Genomic DNA, 25,454 nt, shown 5'->3' on the forward strand with positions numbered 1-25,454 from the left:
GGAGAGAGAGATTTGTTTGTATTCTGCACAACATTTTGTTGATCTTGGGGGGGGGGGCATTCTCAGCCATAATTAGCACATGGTTATAACCTGCAGGGCCCCAGGTGATCAGTAATGATTATGTTGCTTTATGACATGTCACTGTAGAATGATTTCTGATGATGCCTTTAGCATTTTAAGTAAATGTTATCACACGCTACCCATTAACACTTAAAACTGAAGGAGTTTGGTATAATGGACAACCCATGGGTCTTGCACTCAGGAGAAACCTGGGTTAAAATCCTGCCTCAGATATTTACAAGCTGTGTGACCCTGGGAAAGTCACTTGGCCTCTCACTGCTCTAAGTAACACTCTAAGACTGAGTTGCAGTGAAGATGCTGGCCTGTATCTGAGGTTCCTTACCAGGGAGTTTCCTATGCCAGTGAAAACACAGGCCCAGTCCCTCTCACTAACTTTAATTTTTAAGGTTCTTTCAAATGTTACCTCCTAAAGGGAAGCAGGATGGCATACTGGGAAGTGGGTTGGGTTTAGAGTTCAAGGACCCAGATGCAAATCTCAGTCCTTCCACTTATTACCTGTGAAATGTGAGCAAGTCATTTTACCTCTGAGACTCCAGTCGGGGTGGGGGTGGGTGGGTGGAAGGGAATGGGTAGACTAGATGGCCTCTGTGGTGCCTTATAGCACCAAGTCAGTGATGGTCATGAGAGTTTGTCCTGTGAGGCAGCTTTTCAAACACACTTCCATGCTCCCTCCACTACAACTTAGGAAAGGATCTTAGAAACTTTTCTCATCTGAGAAGTTCACTTCCCTCTAGCTACACCTCTGACTTAGTTAAGCTGTGTGCAGCCATTCTAACCTTCTAGGACCTGCTGGACTGTGTTCTGTTAGCATGGTCTTTGAGAAGCCATGCTTAAACACTGAGTTTTACTAGAGATTTTCTAAGTGCCACATTTTCCTTTGGGAAGTTTTAAGAAAAAACCAATATTGCTGCCTACCTCATATTGTGAAACTTGAGAAATTCCCCAAATAAAGCACTTTTTACAGTGATAAGTTCCTTCCATGTTTACTACTATTACCACCACCACCACCACCACTACTACACTAATTTGGCTTAGAGCTAAGGTGGGCACAGGGGCCTACCTTGTTATATTTTATAAAACTAAAATATTCTTTACTCAAGAAAATGTACAAATGAAAAGTAAACCAGAAATAACATTCTTTGCCCTACCTGGTCTTTAAAAAGACTGCTTTGTAAATCTATGTGACCAACCTGATTTTACCCAAATTCTGATTCACATAGCTACAGAAGACTACACACACACACACAAACACACACACACACACACACACAATCCATGGGATTATTGGATACATATATCCATCACTGGGTGATGGTATGTCTTATACTCGAGTGGATAAACTTCAGCATACCTATCTGTAACCTGTACTAGTTTATTCGTGGCTAGCAAGGACCCTGAAAATTCTTGCAATAGTATACTGATTGTTATCCTGTAATATTGACCCCAAACTACTCTTAGCATATTATTACTTTTTCCTTGTTCAAGATACCTATGTTACTTCAAATCATCTTGAGATAGAAGTATATGTTCAGGAACAGCTATGTTCCTGTGCACTGTGCACAGTGGATAGAGCACAGGGGTCTGGAGTCAGGGAGAATCAGTCTTCCTAAGTTCAAATCTGGCCGCAGCCTTACTAGCTAGGTGACCCTGAGCAAGTCACTTCACCCTATTTGCCTCAGTTTCCTTATCTGTCAAATGAACTGGAGAAGGAAATTGCAAACCTCTCCAGTATCTCCACCAAGAAAACATCACAGAGTTGGAAATGACTAAACAATAACAGGAGATGTGAAGGGGCTGTGCTAGGCCAGTTTAGACATCTTTCTAAAATAGAAATGCTTGGATCCTAGATGAATGTTAAATAGTCATTTCTGGTGGATTTGTGCCTAAAACACAGAGTGCAATATTGGTATTTTTTTTCTTTGATGGTTCTGTGACTTAGATCCCAATGCCTAGTAGATGCCAGCATGATCCCAGGGCAATCTCTTCAAAAGACTTCTATGATCAACTAAAGAGAGGTGAGTGACCATACACCCTTATAGGAAGGGTTTTTTGGAGCAGAGTTGCCCCACTTGGGTTTGTAGAATCTGACCACTTAAGAGGCCAAATCTGTCATTAAAAAATAAAAGAGGATCTGTTACCATCTTTGTGGCCTCTTTGTGTGTTGTCAGAGGTAAACTTTAAACTATGCTGGTATAAACTATTATAATTCACCTCCTGGCTTTGGAACTAAGCTGATTTTAATCAGAATTGATGATTCCTTATTCCTCTTAGTGTCGGGCAAAGGACCACCTTGAGGGACTCGTGGCCAAGTCCATGAGCTGGAGCTGAATTGCTCCTATCTGTTCTGGGAATTCCTCAGTCCCATGGCTCTCTGTTCACTAAAGTCATGGTTTGTATTTTCTTCACTGCTTGTTGATTTGTTCCCTGCCTATGAATTTGTTCTCTTTTTAGAGATATAAAAGCCTGGGAAGGGAGTATTCTTAAAACCTAAGGATTACCTTACCTCCACCCTCAAAGAGTAATTGATCTTTTCTAAAAGAAAGCTGCTCCTAGGCAGTTAGGTGGTGGAGATGTATGTATGTAAGTATAGAGACCTGAGTTCAAATCTACCCTCAGACCTTTACTAGCTATGTGACCTTGGGCAAGTCACTTAACCTCTGCTTACCTCATTTTTCTCCTCTGTAAAATGGGGTCAATAATAGCACCTGTCTCAGGGTTGTTATGAGGATCAAATGAGATAATTGTAAAGCACTTAGCATGGTGCCTAGCACATACTAAGCTCTCTATATATGTTAGTTATTTTTAGTGTTGTTATTTCATGTTTAATGAAAATTGGACAGCTCTCCTGTTGAGCACGTAGATGGCCTTACAGATGGTGGGCTGGGACTGGAGTCAGGAAGACCTGAATTTAAATCTGATCTCAGAAACTTACTAGATGTGTGATCCTGGGCAACCCACTTAACCCTGTTTGCCTAAGTTTCCTCCTCTGTAACATGAGCAGAAGAAGGAAACAGCAAACCACTCCAGTATCTTTGCCAAGAAAAACTTCAAAGAGTCAGACCTGACTAAACAAAAACAAATCCCAATGACCAGAAATCTGTTCATTTACATGAGGTATTGTGTAGACTGGTATATGCAATGTCTATAATGAATGATGTATGAATTGTTATTGAGGGTCAAACTGTTCTTTCTACTGTCATTACATTTCGTAAGGTAATAGATGACAACCATTGTTCTTGGTTCTACTGATCTGAGATAGGACCGCATTGTTATCTTATCATAGAGAATAAAAGTAGGCTATTAGGAAATTGTTGTAAATATTATGCTAGTGATTTTAAAATTACCTTCTTAACACCCTGTAGTGTCTCAATTCTTGTTGCTCTAAGATTAAAGCTGACACAGCTTAACTAGACCTGTCTACCCCTTGAGTGTCCTAATTGTCATGGGGAGGTGTCATATTTAATTGGATGTTTCTGTGATAAAATCAATGAAGCCATTTCAAGCTGGAATGTACATTAGCTGGTACAATTATAAAAACCCAGTGTCTTCCTTATCATAGAAAACTATTAAATCAGCTCCATATGGGTTTGGGAGGATTCCCCATCATCCTAGAGAACCCCATGAACATTCTATTCTCTGCATCAATGGATGAAATTGTCTAGCAAGTTATATAGAACACTCCAGTATAGACAAAGCAATGATCTGAGGTTCAGAATTCCTTGAATGATAAGCAGTGGGCCATATCTGATGAACTCACTCAATGCTGGCTTATTAGTTCATAGCATAAGTAATTCCTTCTGACTTATGGCTGTGGAATTATTCCTGGAAGTTCTCAGACTGAGAATGTAGTCTTTCATGATGTACAAGTGAATCTAGGCTATGACTCTGGAATGCATGAAAGCTTTCACATAGGACTGAGTAGTCCATCATGACAAATCGGTGTGCAATCCCTCAGTTCTGGAATAATACCAAATGTCTGGTATAAAATGGGGAATTTGTGAACTTTGCAACCAGCTGAGATCAGGGCATAGTCACAATACTCAATATGATTTTTTGGATTGTACAAATAAGGATGTTCCCCAGATTAAATTATAGTTATAATTTTAAAAAAACCCAGTATATAGATTTCAGAATATCTCTTTTATCTACTGGGCCAATTGACCAGCAAGATAAAGTTGCGATAAAGTTTTTATATTGGAACACCTTGATTCCAATTAGAATTGCTAATCTGCATATCCTTCTGGCTACTACTGTTTGAGACTAAAAGGCTCTAAAGTCACTACATTCCTTTCTGTACTCCAAGGCACACTGTTCCAACATCTACAATAGCTCTGATTACCTCACTTTTCCTAAATTAGTTATATTAACTGAAAGCACAGGTAATGCCATCTTTTGAACCAAGTAGAGTCATATTATTTCACTACTGTTTAGCATATACAATATTGAGATCTAAAATAAACAAACAAGGGCAGCAGGGTGGTGCAATAGATAGAGCACTGGCCTTGGAGTCAGGAGGACCTGTGTTCAAATCTGGCCTAAGACACTACCTGTGCGACCCTGGGCAAGTCAAGTAATCCCAATCTCCAAACCCCCCCCCAAAAAAGAGCAGTTATAAACAAATGTAGATTATACTTCAATTAATTATGTTGTTATCACAAAATAGGGGAAGCCTCCTTTTTAGTTCAACTGAAATTAAGAAAAAATATTTCTTTGATCTAACAGTCCTTTCCAGACTTTCTCTCCTTCTCTCCTCTTCCCTCTCCCTATTCCAAGAAAGAAGGATTCTAAACTGAATTCCTTCCTAAGGAAATTGATTAAGGATAGAAAATAAATTTTGAAAAATGAGCACCTCTTACCTGGTTAATATCCTTTTGTTCCTCACACCCTAAGATAAGTGAGCTTATGACAAACCACCTCTCTCCATTCAGAAAGGATTGGAGTATTGATTTCTAGAAAGACACCCTTGTAATCCTTAAGGAAAGTAGTCAAAAAAGCATCTAGTACTGAATATTATTCTGGAATATTACCTCAAACTATATTGTAATCTATTATTATGATTGCCCTGTTCAAGATTGTTATAAATATTACCTCAAATTGCATTGGAGTAGAAGGACATGTCCAAGGTCATAAGAAAGCAGGTGATGCCAGTTTGGACACTATCTTCCTGTGTCTGTCCCTTTGTCTCAGTCTCTCTCCCTACCCATTCCCTGAAATGTTTGAATACGTTAAATTAAATAAAATTCTTTCTGGCAGATTTGTGCCTAAAACGGAGTACTGTATTAATATTGTTTCTTCTAATAAATAAATAAATTAAAAAATATATATATTGTTTCTTCTGTAACAGGTGAGAGTGATGGAACTGAAATCAGGAGAGGTCTGGGTTCATATGTTACGTATGAATCTGTGAATAGGACAAGTCACCTACTATCCCTGAGTAGGGGCAGCCAGTTGATGCAACAGAATTCAGAGGTTCCCAAACTTATCTGGCCCACTGCACCCTTTTCGAAAAAATTACTCAGTGCTCCATGGAAATCTACTTCTTTTAACCCTTTTTTAAAAAAAAAAAATTGTGTCACTTCAAACAAATATAAAATGTTTTTAAAACTGTGCATCTTAAAATTAATAATTTATTGTAAATTTGTGTTTTTTCCTACATTGAAATTTTGATGATGCAGCACTGCTTCATGTAACCTCATAGTACTGTACTATAAACCAGTCATTGCATGCACATATTCCTGCCGATGATGCATGTTGGACTCCCCAAAGATTAACATCTGCCAACATTTGCTTGTTCCCATTTTAGGAACCTATAGAATAGATGCAACATTGGACTTGGGGTCACAGAGAGTCGGGACACTACTGAAATGGGGATAATAGCCACCCTACTTCATAAAGCTAATGTAAGGATCTAATAAGATAATGACCACGAAGTGCACAGTGCCTGGAACCTAGTAGGTGTTACATAAATACTTGTTCTCTTCTCTATTTCCCCTTCTCCCCCAAAAAACCTATCCCCAACATCTGTCATTTTCTAAGAGTCAGGTGGGAAACTTCAAGTCTGAGCGACCTGCCAGATATCACACAGCTAGTATCTATGTCAAAAGGAAGACTTGACTCCATGCCCTCCTGCCTCCATCATGCCAAGCTATACCTTTTAGTCACTAACTACTGATATTATCCCCTTATTACAGAATAAAGAAACTGGGTATCACGAGAGGTGGAATGACTTGCCCGTAGTCTCACAGTTAATAAATGACAGAAGTGGGATTTGAACCCTGGTCTCTTCTTATTCCAAGAGCAGGAATCTTTCTAGAAGGATCAACCCCAAAGCATGTCACATCAACCTTACATGTTTATTTATCATCTTCTACTCATACTTGTATGTTATCTTTACTACTATTTTAAAAGCTACTATGTTTCTACTGAAAATGTATTCCGGTTATTGACTGACAAATGACAAAGAATAAATGGAAACTTACTCCCAGAAGTTCAGTCTTCCTCCATGATAGGAATCATTTAGAATATTGTTGATGCCACCTTGAACCACAGTAGCCTGTATGATCACAGATACAAATCCTGCCATTATGATGCCAACTTGGAAAACATCTGTCCAGACAACAGCTTTGAGACCACCCTTCATTGGGAAAAAGTACATTGGGAGTATTACCATTCTGATGACAAGATTATAGATTGGGAGCAAATTCATTTGGAGTATCACCATTCCATTGACAAGAGCATTGATTTAGACCTGGAAGGGCTTTTAGAAGCCATTTAGTCTAGCTTCCTTGTATTATAAGTGAGGAAACTGGGACCCACTTATATTATTACAAGTGGCTTGCTCAAGGTTAAATAGCTGGCAAATGATACAGCTAGGATTTGAACCCCAGTTTCCTGACTTGGAATCCAGCATTCTTCCCAGCAGTGCCCCCATTAGGTTGAAACATAGCATTGTATCTAACGTTTCTTCCCCAACTTTTCTTCCCTACTCTATGCCCTAGCCCTACTCCCCTACACCCTGCTCCCTCTACTTCTGCCAAAGAATCAAGTGAAGCCAAGGAAGAAATAATGTTTTTTCCCCTGAATATTCTGATTTGACCATTCTTCTGGAGTAATTGAAGAAATACGGCCAATCAATTTTCTGTCATAAAAGAAACAGTGCCTGGCTACTAGAAGTTTAAATTGTGCAAAGCCAACAAGCAGTGCCCCTAGAAAGGGGGATTGAGCATACCATTGTACAGTAGAACGTGCAGACCACGCCAGTGGCAAAGACCGCACCCCACAGATCGAATCCAGTGACTGCAAAAACAGGAAAAATAAATGTATTCTCATGAAATGGGAAGGTGTCATAGCCTCTTGAAAGTTATATTCCAAAGTTCAGAAAGTTGTCATAAAATGAGTATAGCCACAGTGCTGAGTCCAACTGCTGCGTGAACTTGAGCAAATGACTCCATCTCTGAGTCTCAGTTTCGTTTCTTGAAAGATGAGAGGTTTGCACTAAATGAGCTCCCAGATTAAAGGATTTAGAGCTGGACTGGACCTGGGAGGTCATCTGGGGCCAAGCCCCACGTTCTATAGAGAAGGAAAATGAAGCTCTATATGATTTACTCAGGGTCACACAGGTAGAGAGCAGAATAGCCAGGATTTAAATTCAGATTCTCCAATACCAAATCCCACTACCTTTCCAATATACTATACTTCTGAGGTCTCACCGAACACTATATCCTCAGATTGGGTTTAACAGATATCATCCTCTAATGACTTCTCTAATACTTTCCAGTTCAAAACAATATAATTTAGTTAATTTATCATGAGGAAAATGTGCTCCAAGGTGCCTTCTTGTTCTATTATCCTGTGGTTTTACAATTCCAAAATATGAATGAATAGTAAGGAGACATAAACCATAAACCGAGCTTTAGAGGTCAAAGGGACTTCAGTCCATGGAGAAGGAAACTGAGGTCAAGTGACATGGATGGAGAGATGAGTGGCCCTGCCCAATGTCACATAGCTAGTAAGCACCTCAGGCTACATCTGAACCCTATTCTTCCTGACTCTACTTCCAACATTTTGTCTTTTACGCTGCATTGAAATCTCAGGAATATAGAGAGAGGAATAAACCTGAAAGAATTAGATGAATAGAACACATATTTCTATTTCCTATAAGCAAACAGGTCAGTGCTGATGGTGGGATGTCAGGTAAAAGAAGAATCCTTACAGCTGGATATTTAGAAACAATAGAACTCAGAATTGTGTTCTCTCTCCTTCCATTCATTAACAAAAGGAGCTGGATAATAGAAGTGGTTAGAATAAAAATCGTCCTTTCAGCCAGCTAGAACTAGAAGGGGATTAGAGAATCATTCTGGCAACAAAAAAAAATTTCAAAAGTAGCTGGCATGTATATAGTACTTAAAAGTATACAAAACACTTTACATATGCTATCTCATTCGACCCTTGCAGCAACCTTAGGAGCTAAGTGCTATTATAATTCCCATCTTCTAGGTGAAGAAACTGAGGCACAGACTTTTAAATGACTTGCTCAGGGTCACATAGCCAATTTTGAACTCAGGTCTTCTTGACTCTAGGTCTGTTGCTCTAGGCATCATGCCACCTAGCTGCCCCATTCCCATTTTACCGATGGGGAAACAGACTTAGTAGCTCACAGCTAATAGGAAGAAATATATACCCAGACTTCTGTGGCTGAAATCCTCACACCCTATCCCCCTTCCTTCAAGGAAGCACTGTGTTATGGAAGGAACACTGGATTCAGAGACAGAGAGCCTGCTTGCAAACAATAGCACCTACATCTCGGGGTTTTTATGAGGATCAAATCTGATAATATTTGTAAAGTACAGCACACGGCACACAGTAGGTGCTGTATGAATGCTTATTCCCTTCCTCCTCTCCCTTATGATTTAATTTAGTTCCATAGAGAGACTAAGGCACTAATAAGAATAAAGGCCCCAGGTATATCAACACTTGAAAGTTAATGTTCCTGGACTTTCATTTCCTAAATTAAAATTAAAACTTAATTTCACTTAGAAGCAAATAGGTGATAATGTTTAATATAAAATTTTGGAATAATCTCTTTGTTCTCTCTGAAGCAAACTCAGAGGGTGCCTTTTCCCATGTTGACAAAGCCAGCCAAGGCTGACTCTACATTCCTTAGGAGACCTTTAACCTAAGACACTATCTTGAATAATGGGACTTTCCTTTATATCTTATTATCTATAGACATATACTATGTTATGGCATATTAATGGTAAAGAAAATATAGACATCTTAGGTCATAATTTCTATTGAACTTTGTTTACCCTTTCCTATGTCAGTTATCTGTTTAGGGCAGGAAGCCTGCCACTCACTAGTGGTGGGATTTCCTTCCTTGTCACCAAGACATATGTTTACCCAGCCTGGAATCGCAAGGCCTGACCAATGTTACTTTGTTAATTGTCGTCTTACTAAATTTATGATTTGTTCAACTAGGAGAGTTCCTTTGTCACAGCAAAATGTATATAAGCCAGAAGATTTCTGCACTGGGTAGCCAGAACATTTCTGGCTCCATAATGCATTATGTTACCATTGTCTTTAATAGGGAATTGATTAATTAATTAATTAAATCATAAAATGTATGCATTTAGCCTGTTGCCTTTTCTTTAACCAAGTTTTCAGGTCAACATAGGTAATTTATAAAGATTGCTTCTAATGGCTAATAGATCCATTCATGAAACATGAAATAAATCAATGTCACCCTGTAACAGCGTTGAAGTTACAAAGGATCTTGAGTTTTCTAGACAGAATGGTGGGTATCAGAGACACTTTCTTATGGTAATTCCAAAGTACATTCCAAGTATTTGATGACCAGTTTTATTATATCTATTGTAAAAATCAGGAAAAATTCAAGTTCCATAGTATCATGATCCCAAGAATTTATCAGCACCATATAAACATTACCATATCTATTATTAAGATAAGAACAGAGATCATGGATTGCCCCATTAAGGAACTGGGAGCAGAATGCTGAATTCAGTGCTGGTCTTTCTCAAATGTAAAACCCACTAGCCTATTTTCCCATAGATTTAGATCTTTGATAAAATCATAAAAGTTATCATCTCTTACAATCTTGTTTCTGTCAAAGGTTTGAGACTACCATGATCCTTTTCTTTCTCAAAGAAATTACCCCTAGGCTAAGTGTGATGGTGCACATTCAACTATAATCCCAGGTACCCTCTTATCAGTGAGACTAAGATTAGTGGATCTCTTGAATTTGAGAATTCTAAATTTTAGAAGGTTAAACTGATGAGTGTTGGAACTAGTTCAACATCAATATGATGAAATGGGAGGGAATGCCAGGTTGCCTAAGGAAGTTTCAACGAGCCCCAGTTAGAAATGAAACCAGTCAAAATGTCACTCCTGTGCCAAAGTGGATTAAGTCTGATAGATAGGCAGATAGATAGATAGATAGATAGATAGATATAGTTCTAAAATTGGGTCATTGTAATATTTTTAAAACAAAGGAAAAAGCTTATTAATTAAAAAAATAAAGATAAAGTTCATGGAAGAAAACAAAGTTGAATGGGGCATATAGACAGGCAGGACAGTTTTAAAAATAATGTGTAGAACTTGCTTCATGGTCTTTCACTTAAAAAAAGCAAATGTACATTTTAAAAAAGTGTTATGGAGATTTATGATTTCCTTTGGAATTTATGTCTCTTTGAGTTAAAAGATTCTCAGATTCTGTGAAGTTTTGTTCCTACACAAAGAGGGTTACTTTAATCCTGGCCCACACCTCTCTCAAGAAATTGATAGGAGATAACTTTGTGAACTGGAAAGAAAATACTAGATGGGGGGGGGGGGGGGGGAGTGTTAAAGGAATTGAACCACTTACTATCTCTGATAATTGGACAATTTACTTAACTTCCCTGGGTCTCAGTTTCCTTATCTGTAAAATAAGAGGTTGATTTAGCTGACTTCTAAGGTGTATCCTATTACCTATACTATCTAAGAGTCTTTGATATTGTGGGATTCTACGATCCCATGCTCATCTTCATCATTGTGCTACATCAACTGATCTTACTTCTCATCCCTTGAGAGATGACTGCTCTCATCCAAATATAAGCACAAGTAGCATTGTTGACTATTTAAAAATTTACCTTGATTCAAAGCAAGAGCTGGAGCATAAATAACAATTCCAGTATACAGAATCTAGAAAAAGAAAGCCAGAGTATGAAAACTGAAATCATACAATTTAACAGTACGTGAATTTTATTATTAAAGTGCATTTATTGTTCAATTTCACTGGTAACTCTCTATTATTTAACTATAGTTTGTGTATGGAGGAAGATGTCTACTCCAGCACAACTGATTTCATCTCCACAACAAAAGGAATGGACCCCAAAATTAATTCTCATACTTTGATGACTACATGTTCAATCAATTATTTACAAATAATTATATGTATGATCATCAATAACTGATAAATAAATGAACATTACAACTCATTTTACCCAAATGTTTTTACCTGTTCCTCCTTGGTGGTCTTGTCTTCCCCATCAGCTCTATGAGAACTTTCTAAATTTCCCTTACCCTGATCCCTCCAACTACATTGGACCTATTGGGACCCATTGGGAGGGGGTTTGCTGTCTCCTCCTTCATGCCAATCTTATTTATTGCTGGTTATCAGTTACTTTCCCACTCTCTGGCCATTCCCTTCCATTGCGTTTAGAACTTGTATAATAATAACAAAATGCCTAGGACTATATAATGCTTTAAAATTTACAAAGCACTTTTTACATGTTAACTCATATTTATGTTTTACAATGTATCTCTGTATGTGGATATATATTTCATTTGGTTCTAGTGAACTGTTGCCAACTCTGAACATTACATCTTTTGTTATTGATGTACATATTTATGTACATATCTTTCTACTCCTACTAGGACTATAAGCTTCATTAGGGGAGGGACCAACTTATTTAGTGTCTTGCATACAATTAGGGACTCAGTAAATATTTGTTGAACAGTTCAGGAATCTCCAGGGATGGACCACACCCACACTTGTTCTGTTTTGAATTCTGGGCATCACATTTCAGCAAAGACATTGAAAAACTACAGTGTGTCCCCAGGGAGACAATCAAAATTGAGAGGGGCCTGGAGATGCCATTCGGGGCTGATCAAAGGGCCAGTCTAGAGAAGAGAAAATTTGTGGCATCTAGCTTGAGGGTCAAAGAGAGACCAGGAGAGCTAAATTCAAGCATTTGAAGGGTTTCCGTGAGAGTCTGAACTTGCTCTTTTTACATCCGGAGGACTGAACTCGGAAGAAAGTATCAAAGTGTTAGAGGCAGAATTTGTCTGCCAATTGGCGCTGTCCAACAGTAGGGCAAGCTTCCAAAGAACTGAGTTCCCCGTGGATGGAGATCTTCACATGGGAGTTGGACGAGCATAGGAAGGGTAATTCTGATACTTCATTTCACACATGAGAAACTGAGCTCTAAAGTGATGTGCTGAAAGTAACAGGTAGCAATCTCAAAGGTGAGGTTGGAACTCAGGTCTTCTATTCTGGAGTCAGTGCTCTTTCCACTGTCCCAAGCTGGAGATGATGTAAATAGCCCCTGAAGTACCTTCCAGCTTTGGCATTCTGCACTGTATGCTCCTACCTTTACTCTCATTTAGTAGGACTTTATATAGATGTTTCCATATTTCTACAGTCTTCATTTTTGTCCATGGGAGCATATTTTACTCACTGCTATAGCTTAGTCTGCTTACCTATTTCCCACCCTGTAAAATATAGACCTTATTTTTCTTAACAGAACTGCTTCCTAATAACTTGGTACCCACTTTTTTTTAATTTAGGGAGGCAATCAGGGTTAAGTGATTTGCCCAGGAATCACACAGCTAGTTAGTGTCTGAGGCTGGATTTGAACTCAGGTACTTCTGATTCTGGAGCCAGTGCTCTATCCACTGTGCCACCTAGCTGCCCTTGCACCATTCTTTTTTTTTCTTAAAAATATTTTTTCCAATTACATGTTAAAAATAGTTTTCAATATTATTGTAAAATTTTGAGTTCCAAATTTTTCTCCCTTGCTACCTTCCCTCTTCCATCCCCAAGGTAGCAAACAATTTATACATGTACAATCATGTTAAACATATTTCCACATTAGTCATGTTTTGAAAGAAGAATTAGAACAAAAAGGAAACACCATAAGAAAAAAAATGTGAAAGTAGTATGCTTCAATTTGCATTCAGACTTCATAGTTCTTTCTCTGGATATGGATGGCATTTTCTATCATGAGTCTTTTGGAGCTGGCTTAGATGATTGTATAGTTGAGAAGAGCTAAGCCTACGATAGTTGATCATTGTACAATGTTGCTATTGTAACCGTGTTCTCCTGGTTCTGCTCACTTCACTCAGCATCGGTTCATGTAAATCTTTCCAGGTTTTTCTGAAATCCACCTTCTCTTTATTTCTTTGCACCTTTCTTTAAAACAAAATTGTATTTCCATGTGTGCTGCTGCTGCTGTGTGTGTTCATGTGTGCATGAATGTGTGTGTGTGTGTGTGTGTGTGCATGTGTGTGATACAGAATACCATAAGCATGTCCAGGAATTTTCTTTGGGGGAAATGAGGGCCCTCCATTCCTAATTAATCACCTCTCTGAGCATTTCAAAGAATGACTTAAGGAAGGACTGAATTGTCAAGGCAAGTGGGAATCATTAACTATATACATTAGCTGCAGACCTCAATCAGCAGCTCAAGCCAAGTAGCATGACCAGCTCCCTTTTTCTTTCTCTATATTCCTCTCCTACTTCCTGGAGAATTGGGATACAAGTTTGGCCCGAGACACCATTCAAGGCACCATGGCAAAAGTTTACATGACTTTCAATGGTCAAAATGAAGAAAAACCTTCCACCTTTTCACATTGGTTCACTCCTCAAAGTCTGACTAAACTTTGCCAAAATCGTTATCCACACTGAAGTGCTGAACCTGGTGAGTCAAGGAGGCTCTCTGTGACAGCCCCTTGCCACATCAGTAACCTCAAACACTTCAGGCAACAATTAGCTTCCCTGGCTTCACAGTGACCTACTTTCCCAAGCTTCTGACTCCAGACTGATCTAACTTCCCTGGCACATTCCTGTGTTCCTGTATAGTTCTTTAGGAAACACCTGGCTTTGAAGGTGAGCTCACAAATGTGTGATTTTTATGGCCTCCCAATTTAAATACTAGTTCTCAGTTGAGTAAGCATTTGGTATTTCTTTTATTAAAGACCTAATAATTTTTTTTGAAAACTATGTTTGATGTATGCATGCCTTTATCAATCTGCTCTCCTCAAGATATCAGGCAAAAATGATGAACCTCTGTACTGAGGATTCATTGTTATTGTTTTTAATTCCTCCTCCTCACTTTCTCACTTGTTCCTTATCTAATTATCCCAATGAAGAGGAAGTGCACTGAAAGTCCAAAGCTTAGTCTGAAGCCCACCTCAGTTTCCAAATACCTGCATGACCCTGGACAAATCATGTCTCTGCTATAAAACCAATGTGTCTTCAACTCTGAAATCGAAATAACCATAAATTTATAGTACCTAAAATAATATTTTGAAGTGACAAAGTGTAGAAGAAAGGATGTTGAATGACTAATACAGAAATATAGTTTACATGAGTGTACACATACATAACCTATATCAAATTGTTTACCATCTTAGGGAGAGGGAGATGAGGAAGAGAGCGAGAACATTTGGAACTCAAAAAAATGTTTTAAATGAATGTTATTATTTTTAAAAAAGACAGGATGTTGAATTTGGGAGTCAGAGGATCTGGATTCAAATCCTAGTTCTATTTGCCATTTTCACTTTTTATTTTTGCCATTTTATTTTCATTTCAAATTCATTTAACTTCTCTAAACCTGTTTTCTTTCCTCAAGTGTAAAATGAGAATTGAACAAGAAGACCTGTAAAAAGTTAACTTTCTAGCTCTAACGGCATAATCCTATGATTATATAGTGCCAGGAACTGAATTCTAGACCAGGGGTCAGGAGGATGTAAGTTCAAATCTTGCCTTGCTCGTTTACTAGCTGTGTGGCTTTGGGGAAGTTAGTGTTTCTCTCCAGGCCTCAGTTTCCTCATCTGTCAAAGTAAGGGGATATAACTCCATAGCCTCTAAAGTCTCACCAGTTCCAAATCTATGTTGATATGAGCCTATCAGAGTTGCTATCTGGTTCTGCAGTGGTGGCTGTTGTTCCCATAGTGGGAGTCCCTCGTACAGAGGACATCACAACCCAGATCCTTTGTATATACCACCTAACTGAACTCCACAAAGATGCAGTTAGGAAAACGCTTCGCATTCCTTAAAGTACTACAGATAGGGAGTTACCAGTAATTCTTGAAAATTTCCAACAAACTCTTCAAATACCTTTGCCACATGAATTGTTATTAATCAAATTTTTTAATTTAAGAAATTGGGGCTAAATAGATAATTGCACATAGATTAATATTAATATTGGCTATAGATTAATCTAAATCATCCTGTTTACAAATAATAATTATTGTGGTCACATTCATAATTATTATTATAAACAACTAGCATTTATATTGTGCTCTAAGGTTTGCGACATGCTTTACAAATATCTCATTTTATCCTTGTATCAGTCCTAGGAGGTAGATGCTCTATCATCCTGAGGAAACTGAGGTACAGAGAAGCCAAGTATCACAAAACTGTTATCTAGTAAGATCTGAATTCAGAACATTTTCTGAGCTCACAGAATTTCTGTTCTCAATATTCTGCAATAACATGTTCTCCTATTTCCAGTTCACTCACTCTTTTTCCTTTTTTTTGCTTTTGTAAATCCATTTAAAAGCTTCTTAATGAATAAGATACTCAGTTTACATAGATATTTTACCAACACTTTAGATTGCAAAAGTATAAAAAGTACACTGGAGAGCTACTTACCGTTTGAACGATGAACAGAATGGTTCCACAAAGGCGAACTTGTCTATTAAAACGAAGCTCTAAGTACTTTTAAAAAATAAAAAAGGTAAAATAGTTTAGTAGGTATGACCAATACTTCTTGTCTTAGAAGAATATCTATCATAGATTTAGAGCTCCAAGAACATGAGAAAGTCATGTAGAGTCCAAAACCCTGCAGAAGGGTCCAGATCCTTTGGACACCCACCACCACCAAATGAAAAAGCCTTTCTCAGGGTCCTTGAGCCCTTGAAGACTTGGAACCATCCAGGGATACTAAGGCCACTAATAAAGGAAGAAATCCCCATCGATGGCCCAGGTTAGCCTCCGAGTCCAACCCTGCAGTATGGGACAATGGAAACAAGGCAAAGCTCAAAGGTAGAGAAACTGAGTTAAATGGGATGCTGTTATTTCTGGGGTTGGGTTGTTTTTTTTTTGTCTGTATGAAATGAAAGACCTACCTATTATACTGTTTGACCTAAAAAAATACCTTTATCTCACTTTAAGTCATCTGTTATTCCCCCATCCTCAGGAAGATAGAAGATAGGCTGATAGTATTCTAACAGACTTCTAAAGAGGACCCCTTTCCCTAAAAGATGCCCCTAAGGTGCTTCTACCTCCAGAAGAATTTACTCCATTTGGGGACTTTGTTACAGCACTATGGGAGGCAATCTCTTTGAAGGACCCTTTCTCTACAACCAACTCCCCCTAAAAGAACAGATTCATCTCTTGAGAGTCCTCCCACACCATGGATGCCTGGATAGGAGAAAAACCAAGGATATAGACAAAAACAAAAATTATTTTCCTCTCACCACAACCCTGTGATGTAGGTGCTAACTGTATTTTTCTTCCATTTTTCAGATGAGGAAACTGAGGTTTGGTCAAGTTAAGTATAGTGCCCATAGACATACAGTCAGTATCAGAGTCAGGATTTCATCCCTGATTGTGATGTCTGCACTATTTTCTCTACTAGGCAACTCTTGCCTTTCTTGTGAGCCCTTGAGCTCTGAAGATGTAGTTAAGTATATTTCCCAAAATGACTTTCATCAGCTAGTGTTAGGTAAAGGAAGGCAAATCATTACGGAGAGATATGAAACCTAAACAAGAAAGCTGAGCCTGTAATATTTACACTCTCAACTGAGCAATCAGCTTTTGTTGTTGCTCAGGAGTGTTTGACTCTTCATGACCTCATCTGGGGTTTTCTTGGCAGAGGTACTGGAGTGGTTTTCCATTTCCTTATTGAGCTCATTTTACAGATGAAGAAACTAAAGCAAACAGGGTTAAGTGATTTACCCAGAGTCACACAACTAGTAAGTGTCTGAGGCTAGATTTGGACTCAGGTCCTCCTGACTCCAGACCACGTGCTCTACCACTGTGCACCCACCTGTGCCAATTTTTTTCCCTTACATGAAAAGAAAGTCACAGATAAATACTTTAGTCTAGAACTTCTTAGCCTGGGATCGGTGAACTTTTAAAAATTGATAACTATATTTCAATAATATTTTCCTTTATGATTCTATGTATCTTATTCCTTTACAAACATTGTTCAGTCAGCTGTCCAAAGGAGTTGATGACACAAAAGAAATTAAGAAGTCCTCCTTCAGTGACTTCCTCCATGGTCTCTATTTACTGACATGCTTCTAATATTTCCTTTTATCCTCTACCTTCGGCTAATTTCTCTTTCCTTGAATTGCTGCTCTCTATCCAGGCATTTTGCCCATGTTTTCCTAGGCGCAGTCCTGTCTATCAAATGGGCTACATCTCCTCACTCTGGAGTAAGCATGGGCAGCTAGGTGGGGCAGTATTTAGAGCACTGGACTTGGAATCAAGAAGACTCCTCTTTCTGAGTTCCAGTCTGGTCTCAAACACTAATTGTGTGACCCTGGTTAAATCACTTACCCCTGCTTGCCACTGTTTTCTCATCTGTAAAATGAGCTGAAGAAGGAAATGGTAAACCACTCCAGTATCCTTGCCAAGAAAACCCCAAATGGGATCCTGAAGAATTGGACATGACTGAAACAACTAAACAAAAAAAATGCTCAGTCCTGCCAGAACATGGGGAAACAGCCAAGATCCATCCCGAAGCAATGTCTAGGATAGTTGATCATATTCTATAGCTGATTTTTTTTTAAATCACACTTTTTGATTCATTTCATTACAACAAGCATTCATTACACAATGTAAGAGGCAATGGTGAGAGAGAGCCGGCTTATGTAGGAAGGCTTGGGATCAGTTCCTACTTCTGAAACAGTGTGACCCTGGGCATTTCATTTAACCTTATTCTCCCAGACAATCTGTCTAAAATAGTTGAGAGATCCCTGGGGCTCCCAGGACCCCTTTGGGAAGCCTGTGGGGTTAAAATGATTTTCCCAATAATACTACAATTTTTAATTTCTAATGTGGTAAATGTCAATGGATATAACTCACCACAGCAAAACCTACTAGAGGGAGAGAGGAGAGGGGTTCCCTGATAACTTTGAAGAGACTAAAGGAGTCCTAAGACCAAAATACCTGAGAACTGCTGCCCTGACGAAGGTTCTCAACCTGAGGAGCATGAACTCAATATTATAATTGGTTTCCTAAACCTTGCATATTTTTTTAATGCATTCAAAAGCATTATCCTGAGAAGGATCCATCAAGTTCATGAGGTGGCAAAAGGGGTCCATGAGAGAGGGAGAGAGGTTGGAGGAAAAAAGGAAGAGGGAGAGAGGGAAAGAGAAAAGAGGGAAAGAGAGAAAGGTGAGAAGATGGGGAAATAGGGGAGGGAAGAAGGAGGGAGAGAGAAGAGAGAATGACAGAGAGAGAGAGAGAGAGAGAAAAGGAAGAGAGGAAGAGGTCTAACAGTGTAAGACAGTGATGTGTATAGGGAGTAGGGTTTTTTTTTTAACCAATTTCCATACTAATAAAATCAGAAGGTGAGCTCGACCCCTCCTTATAGAACAAACAATTGTTCATAGCACTGCCCTGAGAATTAGAGATGCACAGATTAAAAGCAAAAAAATCTCTATTTTAAGGGGTTTGCATTCTATAGGGCAATAGAACCAAATGAGATCATTGATACAGTAAAAAGAGCCCCGGATTTGGAATATGAGGTCCTGAGTTTGAATGTGAACAGCACTACTTAGAACCTGGGCAAGTAATTTCACCTTTCTTGGTCTCAGTTTCTTCATTTGTGAAATGTGGGTGTCAGACAAGATGGCTTCTAGGGTCTCCCCCAGCTCTGAATCAATACAAGATAATAACAAGATAATATGATAGGGGGCAAGGGGAGGGGAGAAAAAATCACTATCAGTTGGGAAGATCAGAAAAGGTTTCCAGAAAAAGACTTGCACCTAAGCCAAGCCATGAAAGAAACTAAGAAGAAATATATAAGTATGTATTTAAGTATATATACGTATGTATGTATGTATGTATGTATAGATGCATGTGGGGAAGGAAAGTTGAAAACTCAAAAATCTTATGGAAGTGAATGCTGAAAACTGAATAAATGAATAAATAAGTTAGTAAATGGATAGATGGATGAATAAATAAATGAATGGGGAAAAAAGAAACTAAGGGGAGACAGTGTGCATACTTGGATTGGTTCAGAGAGAACCCAAACCATTTTACAGAGAAGTAAACAGTGCCAGAAATGGTGAGTAGGTCACATGAGTAAAAAATGACAGAATCAGGATTCAGAGTCAGATCCTTTGACTCAAATCTACTGGACCTCATGTAAATTGAAATTGACATCACTATGAAAGTGTCCATCAGTTCTATCAACTGAAGCAAACAGTTAGACTAACTACGAACTGCTGACCCTTGGTTGTTATGCTGTGTGAAATGGAACACTGTCTGTTGAGCTTCTAAGTATTAATTAACAGATGCTGAAGGGCGGAGGGGAAGAAGACTGCTGAAGGCATCTCTGTCCTACCACAGATTCCAGACTGAACTTTCTGTGTTCACATTTCAAAAGCTCTTCAACTTCATGTCTCTCCCTGCTCCCTTTTTTTTTTCGACTTCAAACCATCTTGATTAAGCATCAACCCTGTGCAAGGTCAACAGATTCTTCAGTACCTAGTAGTATGCAAAGCACTCCCTGAGCCAAGCCTTGGGAGAGAGACAAAATGGAGAGAAGAGACGGTCCAGAGCTCACCGTCCAATGCAGGTATATGGCACAGACAGAAAGAACTAGAATATAGGATTTCCGGAACCCCAGCTTCTTTCTCTAAAGTATTTTACAGAAACACAGCATATATTTGCATATTGTATATTGTAATTGTTTGTTGTGTGCACTTGTTGCTATGAATGTCAGGATTGCTCAAGCTCAAAAGATCACACACACACAGACACACACACACACACACACACACACACACAGACACACACACACACACCCTGGTGTGGTGGATAGTAAACTATAACCAGGAAAAAAAACTGCAAGTCTCATTTTTGACACATGAAACTGACTGTGGGAACCTAGAAGACTCTCTAAGGCTACACCTGCATTGGCGGAAGCAGTTTATTACAGTGAAATCACAAATCCAGTCCTTATGCATCTCTCTCTCTCTCCCTCTCTCTCTGCCTGTCCCTGTCTTTGCCACCCTCTTTTCTTCTCCCTTTCTTCCTCCTTCTCTCCCAGTCTTTCTCCCTCTCTGTCTCTGACCCTCTCCCCCCTCTCTGTCTCTCTCCATTTCTCTGACTGTCCCTTTCTGTCTGTCTCTCTGCCTCTTTCTCCTCTCCTCTCTCTCTATATAAATATGCTTATATAGATATACATACATATGTATGTATATGATATACATATATCAAGATCTATCTACACATAAGTATGTAAAGCCATATATAAAATATATATATATAAAATAAATGTTTATTATAGTTACATATTATACATTACAGTGCGTTGTATTTGTGACTCTGAGGTCATATATGTATATATGGGTGTGTATGTCATGATTCTAAAAAGTATGTTAGAGAAAAATGCCAGGATTTAACATGTTAATATTATGGTTATTTCTGTCTCTATCATATATATGCATATACACAAATGTGTATATATGTAGGTGTGTCCAGATGTGATTTCATCAGTGTATGGAACTCCCAGGGTGAACACTCTCTTCATCAATGCAGATCAGTCAGTTATCATTTCCAAATCTTAATGAGTTGTCCTACACTGAGGTTACTTGCCCATAGTCACAGGGAGGCAAAACTTGAATTCAGGCCTTTTTGACCCCAAGGTCAGCTCCTCTATCCTCTAGACAAGAGCATACCTTATTTCCTCTTTACAGGTATGAGAAAAGAGCAAGGTGCAGTTAACCTTACTTTTCTCAGACAATAAAAGGAGGGAGAAGCAGAATAAATGCTTTGTGCATAGACACATACACAGGGAGAAAGTTCTTTGCCAAGACTGGGATTGGCATTAGTGCTTTAGGATCTTACCTGGAAACAGAGTCAGGAACATATCCTTAAGCCAAAATTTAAGCCAAACCTCAGCTCTCTTGGCTTTCACCTCAGGTTTTTTTTTGTTTCCTCTCATTAACTTAGGCTAGGAATAATATTTTTGTAGCCCATACTCCAACTGTGATTTGGAATATAGTGTCCCTATAGCAAAAGTTCAAATTTCAGAAGAAGAGGATCTTACAAAGCTCTTTAAATTAATAAAAATCCATTGGAAATCCTTCCCCCCTCTCTACTTCCCAATGGGCCAACAAAGTTGAGAGGAGAAGGGTGGTTAAATAAGCAGGTCCCTACGTCTTCGTAGTACTCCCAAGAAATGTTGGGGAGGAATGGGGAGGAAGTATGTTACAATGGAAAGAACTCTGGATTTGGAATCAGAGGACTTATCTCAAGGTTTGTGTGACCCTAGACAAGTGATTTAACCTCTTCTGGGACCCAGTGGGAGGGAAAGGTTGGACCAGGATTCCCTACGGTCTCTAAACCTTTAATCCTATGACCTTAAACTCAATATTGTAAGGTCTACCCAAACCAAAGCCCAGTCGGGGACGTGAGGGAGCAGAGGAGGTGTCGCCTTACCTCATAGGTGCTGGTAATTCCCAGCCTGTAAAAGACTGGAAGGAAGACCTCGGCGCTAATGATGACCACAAAGGCGTAAGAGAAGGCAAAGATGCTGAAAATGGCCCCAAAGCGATAGACCTCCGAGGGGCTCCCCAGGATTGTGACCGCGGACATGAAGCTCGCGGTGAGGGACAGCGCCACGGGCACCGCAGTCATCTTCCGGCCACCCATTAGGAAGTCCTTGGAAGTCTGTTGGCCGCCCCCGGCGAAAGCATAGTAAACCCCGATGGCGGCAGAGATAAGCAGCATCCCCGCGAACACCACGTAGTCCCACACCACGAAGGTGCCGATTTCTCGCGGCGCGCTCATGACTGCGCAGCGCGAGCTTCAGCGCACGGGAGCTGCTGGCTGTCAATCAGCCGGGCCACTGGAGTCTTCCCAGAAGTGTCCCGGGAGGGGTCCCCTCCTTGGCCTTCAGGGAGCAGATGCCGGGGCGCTCAGAGCCGGCTCTGGGACTCCCGGAGCTGTCCACCCTGAAGCCAGGACTGAAAGTACCGTAAGCGGAGGAAAGAAGCTTCTCCAAGTGCAGACCACTAGGCTGCCCGAGACTCTGTGCCTGCCAGACTGGAGGATATCTAAACTAGGCTGAATCCTGGAGATTTGAATACCCGAGACCTGACCGGGTCTGGTGGTGACGACTGGGAGTCCTGTGTCTTCGAACCTTGGTCAGCGAACTGGCAGGAAGTGGTAGCTTTGGCCACCCCATTGGGAAGGGCAGATGCAAATTTAAATGAGAGGGAGAGGGTGGAGGAGGGTGTAGGTCCACTAATAGCATTACGGGAAGATAAGTGAAGGTATTTTTCTTTTAACAGATAATTCCTTTAATTGGTTGTGGGTGTGGAGAAAAAAATAGTAGCAGTAGATCTTACTTTCTCCAGATTTCTAAACGATAGAAGGAAAAGATCTGTCTGCTAGTGGGGCTAAAGATATGTGAGTCACCTTAGTAATAGAGACTGAGGTATATCCTTAGATATCAGCAGAAACACATGAAGACAATTGCTAATCAGATAGCAGATAAGTATGCTCTTACAGTGATTTAGGTTGACAAGTATTTCTATGGTATGACTAGTGACACAGGGATAGAATTGCCAGCTAGTAGGTTTTGAGAAAAATGATTTGGGGCATTCCAGAGTTCCCCCATTTTTTCTATAGTCTTCATTTCAAAGTTCAGTCTCTGGGACATTAAATTAACTCTCCTCAATCTTGCTCAGGCTCCACCCAATTTTACCAATCTAATCTAAGGTGAATTCCACTCAATCAAGTTTGAATGGCAGTAGATCCTTTTGTCTAGATTGTCCAAGTCTGGGAGTGGTCTGGGTATAGGGATAATGCCTTTGTCCAAGAGTGACATGTTGTCACCCTCAGCCCCTCATTGGAACAACAGTTTTATTTTATTTCCTGTTATTTTATCATCCTTCATTCTCCAAGGGGACCAAAATGACATCACTATGATAAAGTCAAGTTTCAATGTGTTGAACTGTGCCTGATCAGACCAATATGAGCTCAGAATGCTCTACCACAAATTGGGCACAGATAGTCCACGTCACCATTTGAAGTGGATTCTGTCATTTGTGCATCCCATGTTTCCTTTGAGCTGTTTCAATTCTGCTTTGCACATAGATAACAGCACCTTTTCTGATGTGGGCACTTCATGCTGAGTGGTCCTGTGCCAGTGTCTCCCATGTCACACAATCAATTCCAAAGTTCTTGAGTGAGACCTTGAGAGTGTCCTTGTATCACCTCTTCTGACCATCATGTGTAACCAGAGCTGATTGCTATCCTCAGGAATATCCCTTTTCATATGCCTCTATAAGGGCATATAAGTCTTTGGCATTCCAGAGTGGCACTGACCTTTTTTTAGCAAAATGCTGGCATTATTAATAAAATGACTAATTACACAGAAATTATGTCTCTCGAATGCCACAGTTTTCTTCTATGAGACTTGCTCTCACCTTCTGAAGTAGGCATTTCTTTGGGGATAGTAATTTTCCCAACCTCTCTGAGCCTCAGTTTCCTATTCTGGAAAATAAGGGGACAAGGGTAGACCAGGTACCCGTAGCTAGAGGGTTCAGAGGATATACTGAACCAAGAGGGAAGCAGACCTGAGTTCAAATCCCACCGTAGACACTCACTAGCTCTTTGCCACTTGGTAGGTAGGTCACTTCACCTCTATCTGCCTCAGATTTCTCATCTGTAAGAGGGAGTTGTTTTGAGGATAAAATGAGAAAATATTTGCAAAATTTAAGTGTTAAAGTATTATATAAGTTCTGTCTATTATTATCTCTCAGATTCCTTTTTGCTCTGAGATTGTTTGACTTTCTTTCACCTTCTTTATTTGGCATATACAATACACAGCTTCCTATTTTAACTATTTATTATTGAAGGCACTGAGCCTTCCTGCCATCGCCATCATGCATATAGCTACATAGGTCAGGGTATAGAAATATCCAGATTATATATAGTTATATATAATATTACACATATAATTAAATTATATAGAATACAGGACACACACATATCCTATATATGTGTGTGCATATAGATATATAGATATGTAACTAAGAATTCTTTCTGCATCTTTTTATGCAGGAATAATAGTCTGGAGGAAAACTAAATCCAGGTGATTCAGTCATTTAAACAAATGCACAATTTGTAATTATGTCTCACATTTGGCTCATTTGTAAGAACTAGTCTGGTGAGTTCAGCACAAGCTGTTTCCCTGCTTAACATGAAAATCGAGTCACCTTCTCAGGATGTCCCTTTGAAGTTGATACTCCAGGGTTTAACAAAATAGGGAAATCTTGTTTGAACAAATGAATGCCTTCCCATTGGTTCCTACGTCTTAGAAGAGAACCCTTGGATCATAAATGTGTAAAATATCCCTCTAGGCTGTCCTCTGGCTTCTTTCTGTTCTATAGGATTGTTTAACCTGTTTCTGGTAATGAGGAATCTCAGGGTGTTAGTGGAGACTTAAGAGTATCACTCCTTGAAAGTTTCTAATTCTCCCCAAGAAAGCCTGAGTTCAAATCTGGCCTCAGACACTTACCAGCTTTGTAACCCTGGGCAAGTGGCTTAACTCTGTATGCCTCAGTTTCCTCAACAGTAAAATGGGGATAATAAGAGCATCTCCTTTACCAGGTTGTTGTAAAGATCAAATGAGATAATTGTAAAACTCTTAGCACTATGCCTGGTACACAGAGGCTTAATAAATGCTTGATGTCTTCCATTTTTTCTGTAACATTTACCTCATTTGGGATGTTGTGAGAATCCAATGACATAACATGTATAAAGGTCTTTGTAGACCTTCAAATGCTATTTAAATGGAGGATAGGAACTGAACCTGTGATTTCATTTGGTATAAGGAAAT

General features: G+C 39.4%; 1 protein-coding gene across 2 annotated transcripts in view; it reads right to left on the reverse strand.

Moving 5' to 3' along the window:
- Positions 1–22,867, reverse strand: part of LOC140534557 (sodium-coupled monocarboxylate transporter 1-like) — a 42,349-nt gene extending 19,482 nt beyond the window's left edge. The window contains exons 1-5 of one of the 2 annotated variants that reach the window (XM_072655706.1): positions 22,046–22,867; positions 16,016–16,081; positions 11,226–11,277; positions 7,310–7,377; positions 6,561–6,634 (exon numbers count right to left, since the gene is read on the reverse strand). In XM_072655706.1, coding sequence (XP_072511807.1) covers positions 6,561–6,634; positions 7,310–7,377; positions 11,226–11,277; positions 16,016–16,081; positions 22,046–22,396 — 611 coding nt within the window. In that variant the 5' untranslated portion in view covers positions 22,397–22,867. Of the gene's footprint in view, positions 1–6,560; positions 6,716–7,309; positions 7,378–11,225; positions 11,278–16,015; positions 16,082–22,045 lie in introns of both variants that reach the window. The other variant, XM_072655704.1, reaches the window with a different exon arrangement.
- Positions 22,868–25,454: the final 2,587 nt, after the last annotated feature.

Source organism: Notamacropus eugenii, chromosome 3 (assembly GCF_028372415.1).
Source record: "Notamacropus eugenii isolate mMacEug1 chromosome 3, mMacEug1.pri_v2, whole genome shotgun sequence".
Classification (NCBI taxonomy): domain Eukaryota; kingdom Metazoa; phylum Chordata; class Mammalia; order Diprotodontia; family Macropodidae; genus Notamacropus; species Notamacropus eugenii.